This window comes from Carassius carassius, chromosome 29 (genome assembly GCF_963082965.1).
Source record: "Carassius carassius chromosome 29, fCarCar2.1, whole genome shotgun sequence".
NCBI lineage: Eukaryota > Metazoa > Chordata > Actinopteri > Cypriniformes > Cyprinidae > Carassius > Carassius carassius.
Genome location: NC_081783.1, coordinates 4582349 through 4604433, shown reverse-complemented (window position 1 = coordinate 4604433; position 22085 = coordinate 4582349). Strand labels below are relative to the sequence as shown.

The 22085-nt window shown below is 37.6% G+C and overlaps 1 protein-coding gene across 5 annotated transcripts in view; it reads left to right on the top strand.

The window, feature by feature from the left end:
- The window catches only part of LOC132109445 (protocadherin-11 X-linked-like), a 183045-nt gene that overhangs the window by 10951 nt on the left and 150009 nt on the right, over positions 1-22085 (top strand). For 3 of the 5 annotated variants that reach the window (XM_059515514.1, XM_059515513.1, XM_059515517.1), the window contains exon 2: positions 17542-18123. In XM_059515514.1, coding sequence (XP_059371497.1) covers positions 17542-18123 — 582 coding nt within the window. Of the gene's footprint in view, positions 1-9733; positions 10434-17538; positions 18124-22085 lie in introns of those variants that run through there. The other 2 variants (XM_059515516.1, XM_059515515.1) reach the window with 2 other exon arrangements.

Sequence of the window (22085 nt, the reverse complement as noted above, 5' to 3'; positions counted from 1 at the left end):
AAGTGACAGTATAGACATTTACAAATGCTGTTGTTTTAAACTTTCTATCAAAGATACTTTAAAAAAAAAAATGCATCATGTTTTCCACAAAAATATTAAGCACACCTTTTTGACACTGAAAGCTGCTATAATTATAACTTTGCCAGCACATGAATTAATTATATTGTAAAACAGAAGTCTGTTATTCATATTTGTTCGTATTTGCCACTATTGTTGTTTTTACTGTATTTCAACCAAAAAGTTGCAGCCTTGGTGAGTATATTTCTTTCAAAAACATTATAACAATCTTACCGATCCCAAACATTTGAATGATAGTATATTTATGAGCCTTTATGAACGTTCATCTCAAAGCATTCATCTGAGTCACTAAAGTGTGATTCTGTTTTATTAAATGAGACCTGGTATGTGAATACCATTCATAAAATGCTGAATTTTTGCAACATTCATTAAAAAATTTATTATTACTGTCTCTTTTTAAAGTACACAAAAAATGCTAGTACAGAAACATGGAATATTGCTAGATTTGATCCAAAAGAGTCAGCAATGGTGTCTGAGGGCAGTGACCATGATGTGTGGCATTGGCATGCTAGTAAATATTGTAGTGGCAAATAGGAATTATTTCATTGCTTTGCAAATGTGTTCCAGTTAGTTTCAGTCAGTAGGTCTCAGAGGGTTCACAATTAATGATATTAAGTCTACTTTTACATTCTCCATGAAGTAGGCAACTGAATGGAAATAATTTCAGTCACTTTCTATGACGATCAATGTTTTGCAACCAGTTGGTCCTGCAAAGAAGCACTGGAAAGGTGTTAATGAATTCAGGAGGGGGTAATAACCGAGATGAAGGTAAGAAGCGCTGGTGGAGGTCAGTCCACATGTGTTCCAGATCAGTCATTATTGTTGGACATAATGAACAGCAGGTTCCCGTGAAATATTTATATATGCAGATTCATATTCACCTTTGAAGAAAGGAAAGCGCATAATCCATGAGACAAATACAAGTAAATAAATAACTCAAGCAAAATGAAGTTATTTATTTTTTATTATTCACTTCATTAATAATATCAGCTAAAGTAAAGTGCAACATGCACAAAAAAGTAGCTGTTAGCTATCATTTCTTATGAGTGTGAGATTTTTATTCTGATACATTTAAGATTAAAAAAATACTGGGAAAATTCATAAGAGGGTGCATATATATATATATATATATATATATATATGATATTTAAAAATGCATTTTCATTTGTTAATTTACAGTAGTTCCTTTGTGTAACCATTGAAGTTATGGGGCCACACACTGCACCTCTGAATGTGTGTATTGTATTACCTGACATATCTGCTGTTCTCTCTCTCTCTCCTTATTTACAAATTCCCAAAAGCCACAAAAACAAAACATTCACAAGCTCTCACCGCACCATATAAAAATGCTATGTTCTTCCTCTTCAGGAGAAATTTGCATATATTGCAGGTATTGGCTGTCAGTTTCTGGATTCCTAATGTGCAAAGTACGTTAAAATTTAAAGCAGGCGAATTGAAAATAGATTTGAGACTAGTACTTACATGGTAATTCAACTGGTGCAGGAATGATTAATCAATAGTCTAGCTGTAACATCTTTGACGATGCTCTCATCTATAATGTATAACTCATGCATGTGTAATGAATCAACAAATAATTTGTATTGTATTACAGATATTGTTGCTCCTTAGTACCATGCAGCAGTTACAATGCATTAAGATGTCTCAGGCAGCGTGAATTATCAGATTGTTGCATGAATATATGTAGGCCGTTGCATTGTTAGAATATATATCACATGTTTATACAGCAGTGGCACCGACTAAAGAGCTACAAAATCAAATAAAGTTCCGGAAAACTCAAGGGATATTAGCCAGTACTAAAAGGGTTGACCCCATAAAGAGTTGTAGCCTAATTATGATTTCATTAAAGTGTTTATTCAAAGGAGGAATAGGGTCGAGATGAAATTGAATTGTTGGATAAGATGATGGCAGTGTTGTATTGAAGTTGGGGTTTCATCCTATTTCTAGGTTAATTACATGGAGCCTTCACTTCAATTGTCAGAGGAGGAGCATCGCTTAACCTAAATTACACCAAAACCCTGAAGAGAAATTGTCTCATCCATGTAAACCCAAGTCTTCTCCCTCTCGCTCATCCATCTCTTCCCCCGCCTAAGACGCGCTGCCGTCTCGATCCCAGCACGCGCTGCAATCATTAAGCTTACTTCATTCGCAAAACCTACACCTCAGAGGCTGTTCGCGACCGTCCCGGGCAAATCACCCCTTTCCAGCATCAGACGATGATGGTTTACACGGCGTGCCTTCAATTTTCCTCTTCAAACAATGGTTGTGTACACAGCTCATTCGAGGTTTGGAAAACGCAACCAAACGTGATTTGAACATCAAGCGTTGGACCATCTGGGCCACATTACGAGCGCCAAATAATGACCGGTCCTTCATTGCTCCTCTAATGCATGTTGTGTTTCACTTGTATAGAGAAATATTTCCACGCAATAATATTTTCAAGCAGCTGTTTGTATATACGGCTGCCTTCATCTCATCTGTCCCTAAACCACAAAGAAAAGGCTCCATTAAAATTTTGCACACAGAGAGACAGGGGTGCTGGGCCTGAAGTTTGGTTGAGGGAGAATCTCCAGTCGCCACATGCCATTCATTTCTCCTGCTTTTGTTGTTATCAAGGCCGGTCTAATCCCTGATCTCACAGAGGTTATTCATTAAGATTGAGATCTTCAGCACATAAAACAAGTATTTAAAATCAATTCGGTGTCTTTCCTATGCAAAGAAGGGTCACTTAAATAATTATTTTGAGCCATACGCAAGCTAATTGGCATCACTCGGGCGCCTTCTGAATGAAGTGTGTTTTTATCGAATGGCTCGTTAATTGCAAACTTATTATTAATATGCATGCTTTTATTAGTGCAAAATCATTATGTTTAAGCATTTTTTCTGTCTCCTGTAATTTAGTCAAGGACCACTTGATAAGTTCCTTCCTTCATTTACTTGTGATTATCAGTGAGAGTTAAATGCAGTGGTCTGAACCCTTTAATTTCATGAGTTCCCTCTGAGAAAGAAAAGCATTTTGCTTACAATTGGTCCACTGGTCCAAAAGAAAGGAAAGACAGATGGCATAAAAAAAGAAAAAAAACACATCAATGGGCTTTTTAAAAGCAAAAAGCACACTGAAACTACGCATATGTCTCAAAACCAGAGGCTTTTTTGTTTAAACTAATGTATTTTTGCCGCAACCAAATGCCTTGATTTTTTCAAACAAGATTCATCAAGACAAAAAAGTATTTTAATGTAACCCCTCCTCTCTTCGATTGCTCTTTCTTGCTGTCACCCTCTCCTTACTCTCCCTCTCTCTCTGTCTTGCATGCACTCTCATTCTCTCTCTTTTTTTCTCTGTATTTGTGTGTGTGTACGGTTCATGAGCGTGCGATGCAGCCGAGAACTACGGGGGGAACAATGTGATAAATTAGTTATGCATGCACACAACAAATTGATCCTGCTCTGCTCTGTCACAGAAAGCAGATGTTGCATGCAGTGATGTATGTGGATGAGCAGCATGACTACAGTGCATTAATATTATTTCTTATTCAAATGTAATGCAAAGGACAAACAGCGTCTCTCATTCATGGCAAGATGTGCAAACAATTATAAGCTGTATTTTTCCATCGCTTGATGTATGAACTAATACATCACAAATTCAGAGAGACAAATTTGTTTTTGCCTTCTATAAAGACACGTTTTAGGATAAGTCATTTTCTCACTGAACGTATTTTCCTCTTCATTAGAATAAATTTGTTTACGATGTGACACATTAAATTATTGTCTGTTTTGCATTTCCCTTCTGATTTTTTTTGTATTACTCAATACATTGTTGAGAGACGTTTTGATGAATGCCAGCAAAAAAGAGATATTTTCTACATATTAACTCCCATTTATTGCAACCAGAACCGGTATTACAGGAATAACATGTTAGCTCTCCTGCCATGAGTGTATTTGTCAATGTAGCGCAATGTGAATGTAAACCGCATATAAAAATCTGAAGCAATCAGGAAGCAAGAGCTCCTATGATTTGACTTATAGTCATAAACCAAATGAATAGCCTCTTGTCAGAATATACAAAACCTCTCTGAATAGCTGTTTAAAGGACGAACAAACATCCCAAGGTGTTTTTACTTCTCATTAAAAGTCCCATCCAGCAACATCTGGACATTTGGTATAAGGTGTCCTTGATATGCCATAATAATTGGTCCATGTACATCATTTGAAGCCTCTTATTAGTCTTTGAGGCTCTTCCACACGCAACCCTCTACCGTTCAAGCCCAGGATCATGGAAAACATCCAGTATAACACAAGCGTATAGCTGTCACGGATTGGTGGAAGCGGGCTTCGGGACAGATGCATCCTTGCTGTCAGATATCTCCTTGGCCTCCTCACCTCATAATATTCCCCAAGGACGTGGCATAGATCCACTCCATGATTGCAATCAACCTTGACTTCCACACAAATAAACAACTATCCTTCACCCCGACAATCGCCAAGCTGGCTCATGCCAGGCAATTCACCAAGCACCAGCATTCAACTGAATCGCTTCGTCTCATCTAACTGAGAAACCCCATGGCCTGTGCAATTGACTCTTCTATGAGCCGTACAACAGCTCGGCAAGACTCGGAGCTGACTATAATAGAGAGCTTTGTGAAGGTAGTGTGCATCCAACTCTGAAATCTTTTATTTCAGACTCTTTCCTTATAGCTGGATGCATACCCCTAATGCTCACCCCCGATGGTAGCAGTCATTGACATTTTGAGAGGCAGGCAGGATTACCCTCGCTCCCGTTCTGCCTTCATCCTCTTTTGTAGGAAGAAAACTACCTGACAAAAATACAGTATCCAGTTCAGATGGCTTAAATCCTTACATATTTTATTATATTCCAAAGCCCTTCATCATTCATGGCCCTAAGCGTATTACTGCCCACTTTTGTTTACGTTTTGCCATTTTCCACCACGATGGAATGGCAAGCCAGCGATCATCATGCCTGAAGGGCGCTCTTTCGTTTGAATGCCGGCTTACTCTGCCAGGTTGAGCCGAGGTCTTGAATGTTGTATGTTTTGAAGGCGAAGGTCAAGATACCGAGCTCCTTTCAACCTCAGACACTTCTGTGTCTTTGTTCATCATGTTCGGTAGATGATGGCAGCTAGCCAGTGTAGGATAAAAGTGTCAGCCTATATATGCAGCCATGTCTTAATGTATAGGAAATAAAGGACTTCAGTTACAGTTGATGATAATTCAATCATCCCATTAAGATGTAGAAAAAAGCAGTGGGCCTAAATGTTGTATGAGAGGTTAATAGACTAATGATCGCTAATAACGAACACAAGGATAATGTCCTAAACATCTTTTGAATACAAGCCTGTTTATTCGACCCGCGTCCATCAGTATGCTAACAGAGAAGTAACGTTGATTTGTCTGAATAATACGTATCCTCTGCATAGCATGACATGATTTTTAAGAGGCAGATGAATGCCTGGAGGAAGGGGGAACAGTAACAAGTCATTCTTTAACGGCAGGTTGGATAATACAGAGGCATGGTCATGTTTTATAGGGAAGAAAGATCAATCCTCTCTGAAAGAACTTGAATGTTAATATACTGAGGCACACCTTGCAATTTACCTCCCTGGTCTTCAGCACCATTCCCTGCCAAGCTGTGCTAGACTGATAAGGTATATTAGTGTGTTCTTTCCTCCAATGATTTCTCTTTGTGCCGATAGTAATGAGTCATGGATCCGGTAGGGGGGCCAGTCGCAATCAGACTAAGGGATGAATAGAGGAAAACCCCATTTGATCATATCTGTGAAACAAAAAAAAAAGTGAAAAAAAGCTCTGTGCAGTACTCTAGACTTTTCATTCACGGGGTCTCATATTATACACAGTACCTTTTTATCACATTAAAGAAACCGCATAATCACTAAAACATTAGTTTGGATTTTACTGCAAGAGGTGTAATTAACACTCCGTGTAGTCATCTTGATTACATGTGTTGGTTCGATCTGATTTGCCCATGGGAAGTCGCAGCTTGATGTGTTTTATACCAGGAGAAACCACCATGCACCACTGATTGTAATGTGAAAAGCTTGTGTAAAACTTGCAATAAATGTTCCTGCTAAATTATGATGCCATATATTTCTCTACTTATATTCTGACATACCTTTTGTATAGCATATGAATATTGTATAAACAAAAAAAAGTGTAATATTTAACAAGGCAGTTTTACTGTAGAAAGCTTTTAAAAGTATGATTTTATAAGTAAAAAGTATAAAATGCATGAACAATGACAATTCAGTTTTATTTAGCGAGTTATTTGTTTTATTTTTATTTTTTATATTTATTATGTTATGTTATATGAATTGTGTGTTTGTTTTGTATTTTTATTAGCCATATTTGATGGAAACTTTTGATGAACTTTCATCAGAGTCTTTATCATTATCATTGTTTACATATTTAGTAGATGAAAATGAGTTGGTATATTAACATTCACAGCTTGTAATGACATACAGTTACGAACTCTATAAGTTAGGGGAATTTAGTCACCAAAATACTTATTATGCATTTCATTTCATCAGTATATCAGCTTACAGTTTTTTTTTCATGTAAATTAGAAAATGCTATCTATCTATTTATCTGTCCGTCCGTCCGTCTGTACTTCTTTATATACAGTATTACAATATTATTGTTAAAAATGTGTAATGATGCTGTGCCAAAAAGTAAATAAAGCAGTGGGAAATATTTAACTGCAGGCTTTTGTACTTTGGAAATGAATATGATGTCGAATTCTGAACCCAGCACGAGTTAACCAGTGAGATTTTAATTACTGAGCACAAAGCAAACACTTTCACATCGTTAAATATTGTAACTCTGTCCTTTATGTGGCCCTGAAAATTCAGACACAGGTATCCAGTGTCACACATCATTAGATTATCATGGTTGAGATAGTAGAGAACAGATCTGAAAATGCTTGGTGTACAGTTCTCTTGAAAGACAATATCCATAGAGACACAACAAGGACAACGGCAACAACTCACTATAAAATCATCATCATTGGTGCTTGTTTTACATGCATTTAAGATTTTATTCACATATGCTTCCTCACAAATGTTACCCTCACTGCCCCATACAGCAGGAAATAAAACAATGTCCAAGATTAGATGGGCAGCATGACATTTAAACTGTGCATTTGGTGGATTCTCAAGCCCTATCAGAAATGCATAACTGGTTTCTCTAAAAGTTCATTTTGAGGGTGGCAAAATAGCCCTCTGAATAATTCATGAGGTATTTTGTGCCTTTCATATTGCTTTAAGGCTTTCAGATTTGCATTTCTTTAACATGCCTAGGAGAAGTCCTTCAGTGACAAGAAGTATGAATCTTAAAAATATGAAAGGATCAACCCTTTTAGGTATAGCTCTCGGATAGCTACATTACTTGATGAGGGAGAGAAGCTTCCTGGACACTATGAATTCCTCCAAAGATGTAGGTTTCCTGGAGTAGATTGTGCAGCTTAGCACAACTATGTTATCTAATTGGGGAGCCATTTTTCTGAGTTGCTTCGAAGGAAGCCATTGTAAATGTTGCCCTAAAATAATGTCTGGTAATGGGATGTTAAACACATATGATAAAATGTGCTTTACCCTTAAAATGGGTCAAGAAATAGCTTAACTGTAAACATTCAATTGTACAAAAATTTTATGGGTTTTTATTATTATTATTTTACTAAATGCTAACTTTCCACACTTTAGGGCAAGTCACACTCAATTGAAAGTGTGACCATTTAAAAGCGTGCTGAGGTGAAGCATCAGGACGTGATTGATGTTTCGAAGGTTATGGCTTTTGGTAAGAAAAGCTAGCTTGAGGGGACCAGTCAAAGACTGTGATTTGTTACATTGCAGCAGTGTAAAAATTAATGGGAAGATCAATGTGTACATGTTGTGCGGGTGACCTTTATTGAATGGCAATAGAACGTGTTAGATTGTGCTGACAAGCCATTGCACTTTTTACATAAGTAAACTGACCGGTGTTCTCGCTTAAATTTCTGGTTGTCTGGTTTGAATGTGTAGTGGAAATGGGGCATGTTGTGCACATTTTGTTTAAACATCTGTAACTTGAGTTTTTGAGTCAATTTTTGATACTGTATTTCCATATTTACTGACAGAGAATTGAAACTTAAAACGGTCTAAATTAATGTCAAGTTTAGAGTACCCCAATAGCAGTTTGGGTTGTAACACCAGTATGAGTATTCAAAGCTGCAGTCCGTAGGTTTAGCCTCTTTGTCGCCATCTCTATTTGAAAATCTGCAATAGCAGCTGTTTGCGGGAATTATCTTCCTTGCATTGGTTGTGTGCCGACACTGCTCCAGCGCAGATTAATCTACTGTTTTGAGGAGTATGTGTGTGTGGCAGTCAGCGGTGTGGATATTTACTGTACTTCACAATCACAGATTCTAGCCTACATCTTGGAATATATGACCCAAATAAGAATTTTCACCGTATATTGTCATCTGAAGTATGTGACAAGTCTGCCACATTTTTTCGGACCAACTGTGAACTTTTTTTTTTTTTACAATAAACCATGCCATACAGTGATTTCAATCTAAAGGTTGCTTGGCTCTTATCACATCAAACCATGCAAATTATTATTATTATTTGTATACTTTATTCTATAAATAGTAATGTTAATAACATCAGCATTGCATTACTGTGAGTAGTGTGTATTAGCATGTAGATTTCAGTTTCTGTACAGTCTAATCTCTAAATGTCATACTATTCGAAATTCATATTAAGAAATTATTTTAACCCAAAAAGGAAACTATAGTCCCTTTGAACTGGTTGTCTTTAAAATACAAATCGTTTGTTAAATCCCATATGTAATCAAAAGCAAGTTTATGATAGTAATATAATTTAATTTAATTCACATGTTTTGTAAACAAATAATCATTTCTGGATTACAGTACATTTAATTATTCTAGCTGCTGTGAGAAAAGGCTATAAACGATCTGCCAACTGCAGGATCCTCACATGCAATAGCCTGCTAGCTCGGACCACGTGACGTAATGACGCGGCAGGTTATGTACTTGATCAAATATTGATTTCAGATGATTTTAATAAAAATTAAAAAAAGTTCAGCATAAAATTTTGTGCATTAATTTATTGTGCTGATTAAATAATTGCTATGCCATGACCACATATTTAATAGTGATTTGCTCTCAGAATTCAAAACGTAAAACACTCAATAATTTGTTAAATATTAGAAATAGACCAACACATCACCATAGATATTCACATATTTTGTCCTTGTTAACGTGTTTATCCAACATTAATACAATGGTCAAAAGGAATTAGGCAAGGATAAATTAGATATTTAGGCTACATCTATCTGTATATCTTAACTGTCTGTCTGCACATTAGTAAAGTGTAATGAAGTAGTTTGACGTTGGACTTTGCACACAAGCTTCTTTTTAGAAGCAAAGCGAACAGTGCCCCCTTTTCCTCTCCGGCGAGTCGCGGCTATTGGTCCTCGAGCGAGCGAGCGAGCGAGCGAGCGGGGCTCTGACTCCGGCAGCAGTGCGGCTTTAAGATGATGAAGGCTGTGAAATGTATCGCTGGCTCCTCCTCCCGCGATGATGTCAATCGGAGGTGGAGAGGTGGGCAGTACTAAGGAACTGAGTTCATACAATACAACAGAGATTGCTAGAGCTCTGCGTACAACTACGGCAAAAAAATCTCAGTGTGTGGAAGTGATGCTGCGTTTATAGGCACACCGTCCACCTGCTCCGGTACACTGACAGCCCATGAATATCTCTCAAAATAGATATTTTGCTCTCCATCACTTTGCCAAACCACGGGATGACATTAAATGGCGTGTCCGAGGATACGATTTAACGTTACAAGTTTTTTTTAGCTGTTAATTAAACGCACAGAGAACGAGAAAACAACTTCACTAAACAGTTGTCGTATACATGCGAGCAGCGTTCCCAGGTTTTCCCCCGTGATGACTGTATGAATGCACTGAAATAAGAAGTACTGCACATTGACAAACCCATTTGGAGCAGCACTATCTCTCCGCGCGCGTGGGATTCAAGCAGTAGCCAGGCGCGAGACATCTGAGGAATTAAATCGTCTCTTCTAAAAAGTCATTCGCAGATGTTTTTCGCCGTTCGCGGGTGGACCGTGCACTTTTTCATGGACATGGATCGTTTTCTCTAGTTGGATACCGACTGGTCACTACGTGAAGCTGTTTAATTCTGGGATTTTCTTCGGTCTGCTTCACGGCACTTCATCTCCTCCAGCAGTGATGCCGCGACGTGACGGGAATTGAGAGTTTCAATATTCACAGAGAAATCCGAGGTAAGACGCGTCCTCTTTATGCTCGTTTATGGGTTATTTGTTTATTTTTATGCTATGTTTGCGAAGAAAATCTTGTTGAATTTTACCGCACTCCCTAGTTCGTTGAAACGATCGGTCGTACTTACTTTAACGTCTTTAAAAACATCGCGAATTAGATTAAATATACACTTACATGCGCTTGCACTGTTCGAAGGGGAAACAACTCCAAAGTCGAAGGGCCTTTGCGCACAAAAGTCGGTGTTATTTTCCCGTATGCATAGAACAGTTTGCCTGAGGAAAAATATTAATTCTAATATTTACAAAATAATAATAATGGCACGAACTGCAGAAATTCCAAAAGCTATCCTACGGCTTTACTTTCCGACTGAAGATGCGTTAGTCTAGTTTGTTAGTTAGTGTGCTTTAAGGCAAAAGCAACGCGTCCGATTTAATGCAAAAAATGTTAAAACGTTTCATACTGAGAGAAGATATACAGCCTACACGTGAGTACGAGCAAAGCGACTGCTCTAAGATGCCATCTCACAACTTCTGAAGCGTTCTCCTCAATCTTCTGGCTTTAGGAGCCTTGTTTGGTAACTATTCAGAACCTGTGAGTAAAATATGAATATATTCCATAGATTGCTTTTTTAGGAAATGGCTACATCGCATAGCTTAGGCTACTCAAAAATGCACGACTGTGTGCAGCTCGCGAGACAGAAGAGCATCAGCAGATGAAGTCGGAAGCTGATCCTGGAGGATGCGTCATTTTGTGAACTGGTGTGTCGGCCGAGGCAGAACAGAAATAGGCTACTTTGTTTTAAACACAAATCCGGTCCTTTACCAAAAAAAAAAAAAAAAAAAAAAAAATATTGGTAGCAAAAGGCTACTTTCCGCGTGAATAGCATACCCTTAAATGATTCTTAAATGATTTATCAAGAACCGTTTTGGGCTGTGTAGGAGTTATTGATGAATGCAAGGTTTTCATTGGCGATTTAAAAGTTATTGATGTTAAATTATAGGTTCTTCATATCTGGTGTATGGTTTTGTGAACCTTTAAAGAAGTATATAAATAGTTTCCTCAACAATTAGATACTAATAGCTAATAATAGGCTAATACAAAGTTTAGCTTATTTGTGTAGGCTAATTTAAAATGTTCTCCAGTTAGATCATGCTAAACCTTACTGTTCTAACTGGAAGCTTTATTAAGATTGTAGATACTACATTTATTGTTACTTCTGAAAATGAGTTGTAGCTTAATATTATTAAACTGTCATAGCTACAACAACAAAATAATAACATAAATATTCTTAGTGTGTGCAAGGATCCCACATTGATAAATAGGACATATCTTGGTAATAACTGTAGTAATATTGGTATTTTGTTGCAAACTACTCTAGTTACCATGGTAATTTTAAGAGAAGTGTCCAAATGTACCATATAAGTGCACTGGGGAGCGCAATGTAGATGCAATCCATTCTGCTTGCTTTGTTCACATTCTGTTATGCACCAGTTGACCTTTGATGACAGGTATGAGTGTCAGATCTGATTAGTTTCTAATTTAGATTTTCATAGGGACAAGAGTTCAACATTGTTTCATGCTTTCAGGCGAAATGATGCAACTTTGTTATCATTTTTACAGTGCATATCTCGTTGTTGGGCAACACTCAGATATGGAGAAATTCAACATTCCTTTCTCTTTATAACGTATTGTTTATAGTAATTTTTACCAGGTTTCAAATTTCTTCATGGAGTGCGGAAAGCACTGAGCTCCAAGAACTCATTGCAATTTTTAACAGTACAATAAAAAAATCCCATCTTTACTCCGATAGTATCACTATTTTTTTTTAACATTTCATTCCCTAGCCTGACATTTAAATTCTTTTATTCATCCTGTATTTCTAAATATATTGAATGTCGTGTTGTTAAATGCAGTAAATTAAATCTAAAAAAATTAAAGTTATGGTACATCTAAGGGTGTGAGTTAGGAATTATTTTACTCAAAACGAGACACTAGTTCTTTTCAGTCTTGATCGGCCACTAAAAGTATGATGCCATCGAACGAGAAAGCAGTATAAGAACAGTTGCCTGTAGTCCAGTAACAACATAGTCAAGGCTTCAAAAGTGTACTATGAAGTCAGATGTTTTAATAAACTTTGTGTATTGCTTTATAAGCTAAGAGTAAAATCAATGAAAGGTACAGTAAAAACAATTAGAGTGAAGAACATACCTAGCTAAGGCTGATGATATCAATAGTATATACATTTTACAGTTGCCCTCAGCAAACTTAAAATTATAGTTAATACTAAATAGTAAACTGGCAGAAAAAAAATAGTGCGCCAACAATTGTTTCTATCATCGCTGAATACTGAATCTGCACTGCGGCGCCGGTCAAGGTGGTTACACTTGATACAGTGTGCTAATATACTATACAGAGTGATCTTGCATTATCTGATAATTAGAATAATAGTTTTCATTTCTAACTATGTAACCATTAATATAAATGGTTATTTATACAATATTAATTATGTTTTTATCACACTGTGGCCACTCCAGTGCCCTCTATTGGTGGTTTTATTCATTTATTTATCTTGCCCTGCATTACAGTGAGAGAAAAAACATGAATTACCAACTTCAGCATTTCATATTATTATAGCATGTAAGCAATACATATATTTGATTATTTATCTCTTCTTTTTACATTTCAACAATTTACAATCTATGTTTGGGTTTTAGAGCAAGGTGAGATTAATGAAATTAGTTTAAACAATTTTATCATCTTAACAATGTTCTTTGAAAAAAAAATATTGACTGTTTTTTATAAGTACTCTGAATACGCTACATAAATCCTAAAATGTGTAGTGGAAAACGAGTGATGCAAGCATATATGTCTGTCATCTTAAAGCTTGTAATAAATGTTATCCTTCATTTGTGAAATCCCCCTGTGCTTCTAATTCCTGTCATTCATAACTTACAGACTTAATACATTATTTATTAAAGGCAAAATTCAGAGGGGGAGAGTGAAGATGAATGGTGCATCACAGACCAAATACCAGCTTTTAAGATTTAGAGTTTCAGTGGCATGTTATACACTTTGCAATGTTTGTCCATATAAAATCAATTTGGGAGAATGATATATCAACAACTGACATGTCGTTCCACTGAAAGTGCCCACAATAAATTGCCTGGTGTTGGTCTAAAGAATTAAATCAAGTTTTAATATGATGATTTATGATTCAAATTAGCAAAAATCTCAACCATGATTCATGGCGCACCATTTTATGCAAACAAAATCACTCTCTGTTCCTTCTTGGCTGTTATTTTGTCATCTGACCGCATGGAAACTTTGATAAATTGATAAATGGCAGACATGACTGTTTGGATGCATAATCTTTGCTGACGGACCTAAATCGACTCCATCACGTTTGCTACATCTGTTTATCTGTTGCAGCTGGCAGCCTGTTTGGTATGTTAATACCTCCCTATTGATCATTCAATTGATCATTGGTTCTTAGGATCAGTGTAGTCGCCATCAAAGCTACTCAAAGTCAGTCTGTGTGTTTCAAAAGGATCCTAACTTTATATGACACATCAGTCTAGCCTGTTCAGGTACATGTGAGCAATTCATTAAGAAACATGAAAATACAATAGTGATGTTGTAGAACAACAACACAACAATAAAAGTGATATTCATGTTTAATAATAATAACAGATGTTTTTCATTACCACCTATTAGATTAAAAATGATGCCTTCCTGAAACATAAAGCCTGAATAAATTATTAAAAAAAACATTTTTTCTGTTGATGAAAAGCCTGACATCCTGACAACACAAGAAGGACAGCAGGTAGGCTGGGTCTCAAGCTGCCAATGGCAAAAGGTGGAGGGCGAACTCAAACAAGACATCAAAATGTCAAAGAATAGTGCACACACGGGGTTTCTTTAAACCGATAAAGAGAGCGATGCTTCTGCTAAGAGCAAGTTAAGTGACACGCTTCAGGCAGTTGTCCCAGTTTAACTTCCATAAGCAGCTTTAATCATTATTCGAAATGTCATTTTGCTTTAATTACCGTTCGTATTAAATTGGATCGTTTTAATCTGATGCCCATTTGGTAGGTTGAACCGTATCGATTTTTCCACCTCTGCAGCGTTCGGTTCCTGCCGATTCATATAGACAGAGATTCAGCGTGAACTCATGATTGACATGTAGAATTATTTTCTTCCTTGACAGCTCAGCTCGAAATCAAAAAACAGGCAGGCCTGTCCATCACGTTGTCACGTAAATCACTCCAAAGTCTGTGTGCTGCTCACTCCAGGCTCCGGAGGGAAGGACGGCTTTTGCATACTCCCTGGAATGCATGGTCCGCTGCTCAGAATAGATCACTGGAACCCTGCGCAAGCAGGGAGGAAGTCACACCGATACCCATGAGCACAATTTCCCCAAGCTAATTCTCTCTGTTCACTCTCAAGCTGCAAGTTTCCAAAGATTGGGAAAGTTGAAACTCAATGCTTTGCGAATTCAGAGTATAGTTTTGAAAGAATCGCTCCCAGGAGTAAATCTGAAAATGGCTCCGTGAGTTTTCGCAACAACATAAACTGTCCTAAATATGGGGAGGAGTGACATGTTGGCTCCCGTGTGGAATTGTCTAATCCCAGCACCACGTCCCTGGGTAGCAGAGCTCCATACAAAATGCCAGACATCACTTACTGAGAGCTGGAGCTTATACTGTCTACACTGTTTGGTGCTATTTTGGGTTATACAGGTTCATCAGCGTTCTCTCTCTCCCCAGGATGGTGTGATTCGTTATTGTTGACGGTAAACTGATGATTTAAAAATGCAGGGGAATTTGCAGAACGAGAGACCCGTCGCCCTTATTGCGCGTCACGGCTAGTGTCAGTTGCGGTTATTTAGATGTAGATCATCTTTTCATATTTGATGCACTATACTGCAATGCACTCCTTAGCCAGTAAGTCCTCTTCATTATGCATTGTCGTATACAGCCTTGGACTCTTTCGGGCTTATCAGAGTACAGTAGGTGAATAGTAATTGCTTTGCTCTCGCCGACTCAAAAATGGTGCAATCTTCAAAAGCAAACCAAATCATTTTTCACTACTTTCTTCAAAGAACAACGTAACAGTCTGAGAATATTTGCAGATAGTAAGCTAGCCATTGATCACTGTCATGTAAATACTCTGAGTGGTGCTCGTCTGCCCAACAAACCTTTTATGAGTCTCTACAGTCCAGCCGGAGTGTTCACTGTGAAAAACAGAGCATCTTGTGACAGCTGAGACTTGAGCGGCTAAAAAATTGGGGCCTTCAGCTCTGTGTGTGTTTAAAGAAATCAGCCTTTGTGAAAAATGTTTGATGTGTGAAGTAAATCTTCAAGGTACATGATCATGTATCTCTGCTGCGTTCGGCTTTGTTTTTAAACAAACATCCTTTTGGCACATACGAATTACACATTAATGACTTGACAAATGGGTAGTCATTGTTAACAGTATTTCCAGGATATCCCATTTCAAAAACATTATGCCGTGAGCTGTAATTTTCCTTTGTCGCTCAAGTAACATGCTATATTTGAGTAATTAATTTGCTGAAGTTATATTGGATACGCCTACTCCTAAAAAAAAAAAAAAAAAAGTTTAATAAAAATGTAACTTTTATTAATGTTCTAGTTGTATATTATTACAATCACTTTGATTTGAAAAGAAAGTCAAACTCTTTTAGTTTGGAGTTATTGATGTGGTTAAGGTGAAGGGCACTACATTTAAACAGAAATAGCACTGCGTGGACAGTTCTATAAACTAACAAAACCCAGAGTCTGGAAGTGTTAGGCATCTCCCCCACCAGTTCTCTGTGACCTAGTTGAGTTGTTGGCAAATTGTGAAAGCCTCAGCCCTCTGGCTACTTTTATTTATATAATGCCCTGACAGGATTTGTGTGGCCATCGAGCAAGTTGGCAACAAACAGTGAAATGCTGATTCATAAATCATGTCTTGATGCTTTTAAATTATGGCTTTGTCCTATTCTTCTGAGGGATATTGACAGTCATTTGGGACTCATGTCTTTATTCTTAAACTTTAAATCATAAAACTCTTACTTGCACTACAGTTACATCTTGGCTGCTCAGAATATCAACATACTGTAATCTGATATCATGCATTTTAGCTCTGTTGAGTGTTGCCAATGGCATACAAGAGTCCATTATGCGCAGGATGAAATCTGGAGAGGCTCTCTAATGCAATTGTATGTTGTATTTGGTAGCATTTGACAATTTAAACAATGAATCATCTTGTTAAATCAGTGTCTTTTTCCTTTTGTGTAAAAAGTGGTTAAAGTTGTAGTTCACCCAGCTATGTAAACCATGTCATTTACTCCACCTCATGTTGTTCCATTCCTGTACAACTTACTTTCTTCATTGGAACACAGAAAAAAATCTATTTCAACAATTTCTATTTCTGTTTAGATTCGTTTTACCCCATTGGCAAATAGTGTTTTTCCCTCTCATTTTCACAAAAACTTCACTAGTTTAAGATTTCAATTAGAACAAGTATCGTTTGTCTTTTTCTGTCTTGTTTTGAGATGTTTATATATTTTTACTTGAAAGACAAAGATACTAAAGGATTTCATTGCAATGTGAGGGGGAAAAAAGTAGTCCATATGCACTACAGTATACTCCCCACTTGTGAACTGTTCACTACTACGTCTGGTAGTAATCTAGTAGTCTGATTCGGTGAGTTGACTCACAATGAGTACTTGAAGTAAACCAGTCCAGTGGCAGTTTTGTGATTATTTTGAAAAGATCCAACTCAAGATGATTTGTTCACATTGCTACTCCCATGCACATAGATAAAGACTTAAAACCTCAGTCTCCATTATTGTAATTGCATGGATGAAGAGCAACCAGAATATTCTTATGCATAGAAGAAAGTCATACAGGTTTGGAAGTAAATAATGGTGAAAAGAATTGTTATATTGGGCTAACTAATCTCTTTAATCTATAAAATAATCTAAAATGCTCCCCCAAAGAGTTCATGTTTCAAAGGATCAAAAAGCTATTTGTATCAGAACTGTGTTTCATAGTTGTGAATATGACCATCTTTCTTTTTTCCCCACTTATCTTCCTCTAGCAGACCTTGCAGATCTTTGAAGAGAGTGCAGCACCTACTCTGAGTATGGACTTGGCAAGTGAGGCCCATGTTCTGGTGGTTTTACTCACCTGCCTGTTCTTGATGTGCCGGGCTCAAGAGAAAGACTACACCATAAAAGAGGAGCAGCCGGAGAATGTGCGCATCGGAAACCTGCGCAAAGACCTAAACTTGAACCTAGATCCAGACATTAAGCTGTCTTCTGCGCTGCAGTTTAAACCTGTCTACAAGACGGGTGATGTGCCTTTGGTCAAGGTAGAAGCAAGCACTGGAGAGATTTTCACCACAGCCAACCGCATTGACCGTGAGAAACTCTGTTCCGGAGTCTTCACCGAGAAGCGCTGCTTTTACGAGATCGAGGTCGCCGTGCTACCAGATGAGATTTTCCGACTGGTCAAGATCCGTTTCCTCATCGAAGACATCAACGACAATGCCCCACTCTTTCAGTCGACGGTTATCAACATCTCCATTCCAGAAAACACAGCCATCAACAGCCGCTACCCTGTCCCTTCCGCATTTGACCCTGATATAGGGATCAATGGGATTCAACACTACGAGCTTGTCAAGGTGAGTTCAACGTTTAGCTGTGATTTATTAAATGACACCGCCATATAATGGGCCCTCAATATACAGAATAAAAATAGAACAGTAAGCAATAAAAATAAATAAATAAATAAAAACAAATAATTGGCTCAAGGTTTTCCTTTGTTTTGTGTAAGGTAAGTTGTTAATTGCACCAAGATAGATATGAACAATTGGGAGAATGGTTCTTTCTTCTAATTTATGTCTTCTGAGAAACTAGCGTAATATTCTCAGAGGATTAATATAGTCCGCTCAAACTGAAAAGTAGGATAATGGTATGCATGCTATAAAAATATATACAGTAGCAGATACATTGCTTATGTATTTAATTTAGCATTTTATACGGTGTCAGAAGGCCCATTAACCCCAGAAGTGGTAAAAAGTCACTAAGCACACTTGCATACATCTGGGCTGTCAGTCACAATGCGGAAGATTACGACGTAGTGCAGTTCACTGAATGAACTAGTATTCCCCAGAAAGGTCGCCCTGTATTTTAATTAAAATTCAAATACAGCGTGAAATTCAAATACAGTGTGAAACAAAGAGCCCAAGACTGTCATTAAAGTGTGAAAGAGTAATTTGTACCTTTTCTTTTGAGAATTAGCCGAATCCTTGCTTTTCATGTCTGATTAAGTTACCAATTTGCATTTTTAAAGAGTCTCTCTCTCTCTCTCTCTCTCTCTCTCTCTCTCTCTCTCTCTCTGCGCCAAGCTGCTGCGTCTCTCTCGATTGTCTGTGCTTGAAAATGACCAGTGCATTTCCTCATACAATTACAATAACTATGTAAAGGCTCTGTTGCATTTCAGATGATTTCATTTGTTCTTCGTCTGCAAGTATAGTGTCTCTTTGTATGAATCATGCATGTGAGTTTGGTGAGGCTAGGTCTAAGTAAACAGAAATGGAAAGGGAGGATATGTTTCATCCTCTGAGGTTGTTGAAAGCATCCCATAAACAGCATCTGGCCGTGAATCCACCTCTTGGACTGCGTTTGCATGGTCCTGTGAGAGTTCGAATCGCTCAAGCTCCCACACAGTAATGGTTTAGACCAGCTCACCGTCAGCATGGAGCTGCACGATTAGCATTGTGGGCCACAGCTGCTGTGCGCATAGCTTTGAAAGAGCTCTGATAGCAATCCCTCTTCTGCTCTTTACTCATTCCAGTCATGTCCCCTAAGGAGGAAGCCCTCGCTTATGACACAGAGGGCCGTTATTGCCTACCCCGGTTTTAATTGCGGTGCCATATTAATTGTTCCATCAGCATTAGTGTTGCCAGGTCACCTGGAACGATGCACAGAAGCACCTCTGGACACTATCAAGGTCAGCCTACAGAAAGTAATACCATGCATGGCTGGAGGAGTGCTTTCCATTAGAAGAGATTTTATCACTTAAAGAGAACCTCTTTACAAGTCCTATCTGGAGGCATGTGGATCAGATCAGACTCATGGGATGAGGATATTGACTTTTTTGTTGTGGGTTCCACCCAACTCATTGTTATTTTTACCCTGCCATTTAAGCACTCTAACCTCACATTAAGAAAGCCGTTTCTCTCCTTTTGAAGCTGTTTGTGTGTTTTTAATCACCCGAGACCGCCAGCATTGTCGTTTTAGATCTTCGCCACATTTGAGATCTTTCGAAACGACTTTCATTGCAGCAAAGTCTCCGTTGGATTTCTTATTTGGGGGGAGTCAAGGTCAGCATTAAAGTTGTTACCATTTCATTTCAATAATTCATTAGTATTTTGGTTTTCATCTGTGTCTGATTCCGATTTGAAACTAGCTTGGAAGAGAAACTAGCTCAGTTTAAATAATTTATCCAAAGTGTGATTTTATTTTATTTTTTAAGCTCTCACTTCTCACTTCTCCAGTTATTTCACTTCAAGACAACGAGAAGAGCCAGTCGAATTATGTATTAATGATCAAGGGCTGACAAGTAACATGTCATAAAGAGTTTCCATGAATATTGCACCACAAGGCTTGCGAATGATTCTCGAAAAAGATATAATCTTCTTAGAACAAAGTAATTGTTGTGCCTGAAGTTGAGTTGAAGGTGCTGACACTTCTCACATAAGGTTTGTTTCCCAGGAAACTCTTACAGTATATAAAGTAAATAATATTAATTAAAATAATTAGCTTATGAGATGCTCATTAAACCAAACGTTTTGGAATTTCACTCTCTTGAGAATCAGTAAAAGTGCATTCAGTTTAAGGATGAGTGGATAAGGTGAAAATGAATTCTGTAAAAATGGGGAAATGGTAGGAGGTTGTTATCACATTACTACCTGTCAGTTGGTTCCAGGTTTAATTTGTGCCTAATTTCTGGCAGATTGTTCAGCTAAAGTTTCACCCAGGTGACAGGCAAAAGGCTTAGATCTGATTGGCTAATTGGTAATGAATCAAAAAAATATTTTCAGGTGACAACATTTACAGACAATTTAATGTACGTGTAATATTTATGTTTTTATATGTTGCATTATATGTATTTAACATTTCATACAGTGTTCCAACACAATACAATGGTGCAAGGGTCTAAAATATTCAGTTTCTCGGTTGTTGATACTGAGTTCATTCTGAGTCGTTGCTGTAGAAGGTCATCTCATTGATTCATACAGCAGATACTTCAGCCAGTCTGCAGTCTGAGAGAAACTCTGTGGTTGAACTATGCAAAATGATGCCCACTGATCCTTAATATTTTACTGTTAAAATACCGCTCTCTTTGGGTTATTTATAACCGACAATCGCTTTTGCATATATTTCTTGATTGCACCAGACAATTGCGTTCAGTTTTAAGTTTTTTTGGCTTTGCCTTACACCCGGTATCATCCCGTCAGTCTTAAATTGAACAAAAGAGATTCATCCCATGTGTCCCTCATAATGCTCTATGGGTCAGTTGGTATGAATATGTAGATTCCTATGCACTACCTGTATTATTTTCAGACATTTGTCACTTCCCTTGGGCCTGTGATTCATGTTCTTTTTACTCTACCTGGGTCTGTCTGAAGATAATCAGAATTCCCCAGGCTTATTTTCTATGGGCCTCTTAGACACATTAACTAATCCATGTTTTTTCTCCCTGTATAATTACGAAACAATCATAGATCACATGCATGCATTTGTAACTGATAAATTGTAACCCACATTTGTCATAACCAAAAGTACAAGAAACTGATTTTTGTGCTGATTGTTACATTAACTGTACATCTCCACGGCAGTAACATTTGTTCAGTTGTGTTGACTGTATAATAAAGAAAAAAGCTGTTCTGCATGTAGGCATCCAAATTGTTCCTTTTATAACTTTTCTGTTTTAATGCTAATTATGTACTTGGATGCGTTTTGATGTGTGTGTTATTTGCATGTGTTGGTAGTACTGACAGTAGACCACAGATGGTCACAAAATTGTGCCAAGATCCACCAAAGGGGGATGTTACATGATTTTAGCATGTGAAAAGCTTACTTTGTCAGCCTAAAATATAAATTGTCATTTGCCATTGTAGTTAATTTGTGGCTGCATGTTGTGTGCCCATAGAGAGTGGTTTGTTAGTACCAGACTAAATGATTCAAGATTCCCCATAGCATGGGAAATGCATATATGTATCGTAATCACATTTGAAATATGTGCCTAGACAGAGTAATATATCCCAGCTTTATGTGAAGCAGGAAGCTTATCTCTTAAGGAAGTTGCCTTTTCTTGTTCTAGCATGAAATGTTTTTGACTGAAAGAGCTTCAAACAGCCTCTTTGTTTCACAAATGTGCTTGACTCTCATTCAGGCACTGTTCCCCTGTCTCCCTCACTTGCCAACCACGGAATTATAGATTACGTGTGATATTTTGCTGTACCATGTAGCCTGATCTGTAATCACAAATATTAGGGATAGTTTCGGTAGGAAGGCAATTATTTTAAACAGTCATAGCTGGATTCTCAGGGGGATTACATATGCATTTGTTTTCATT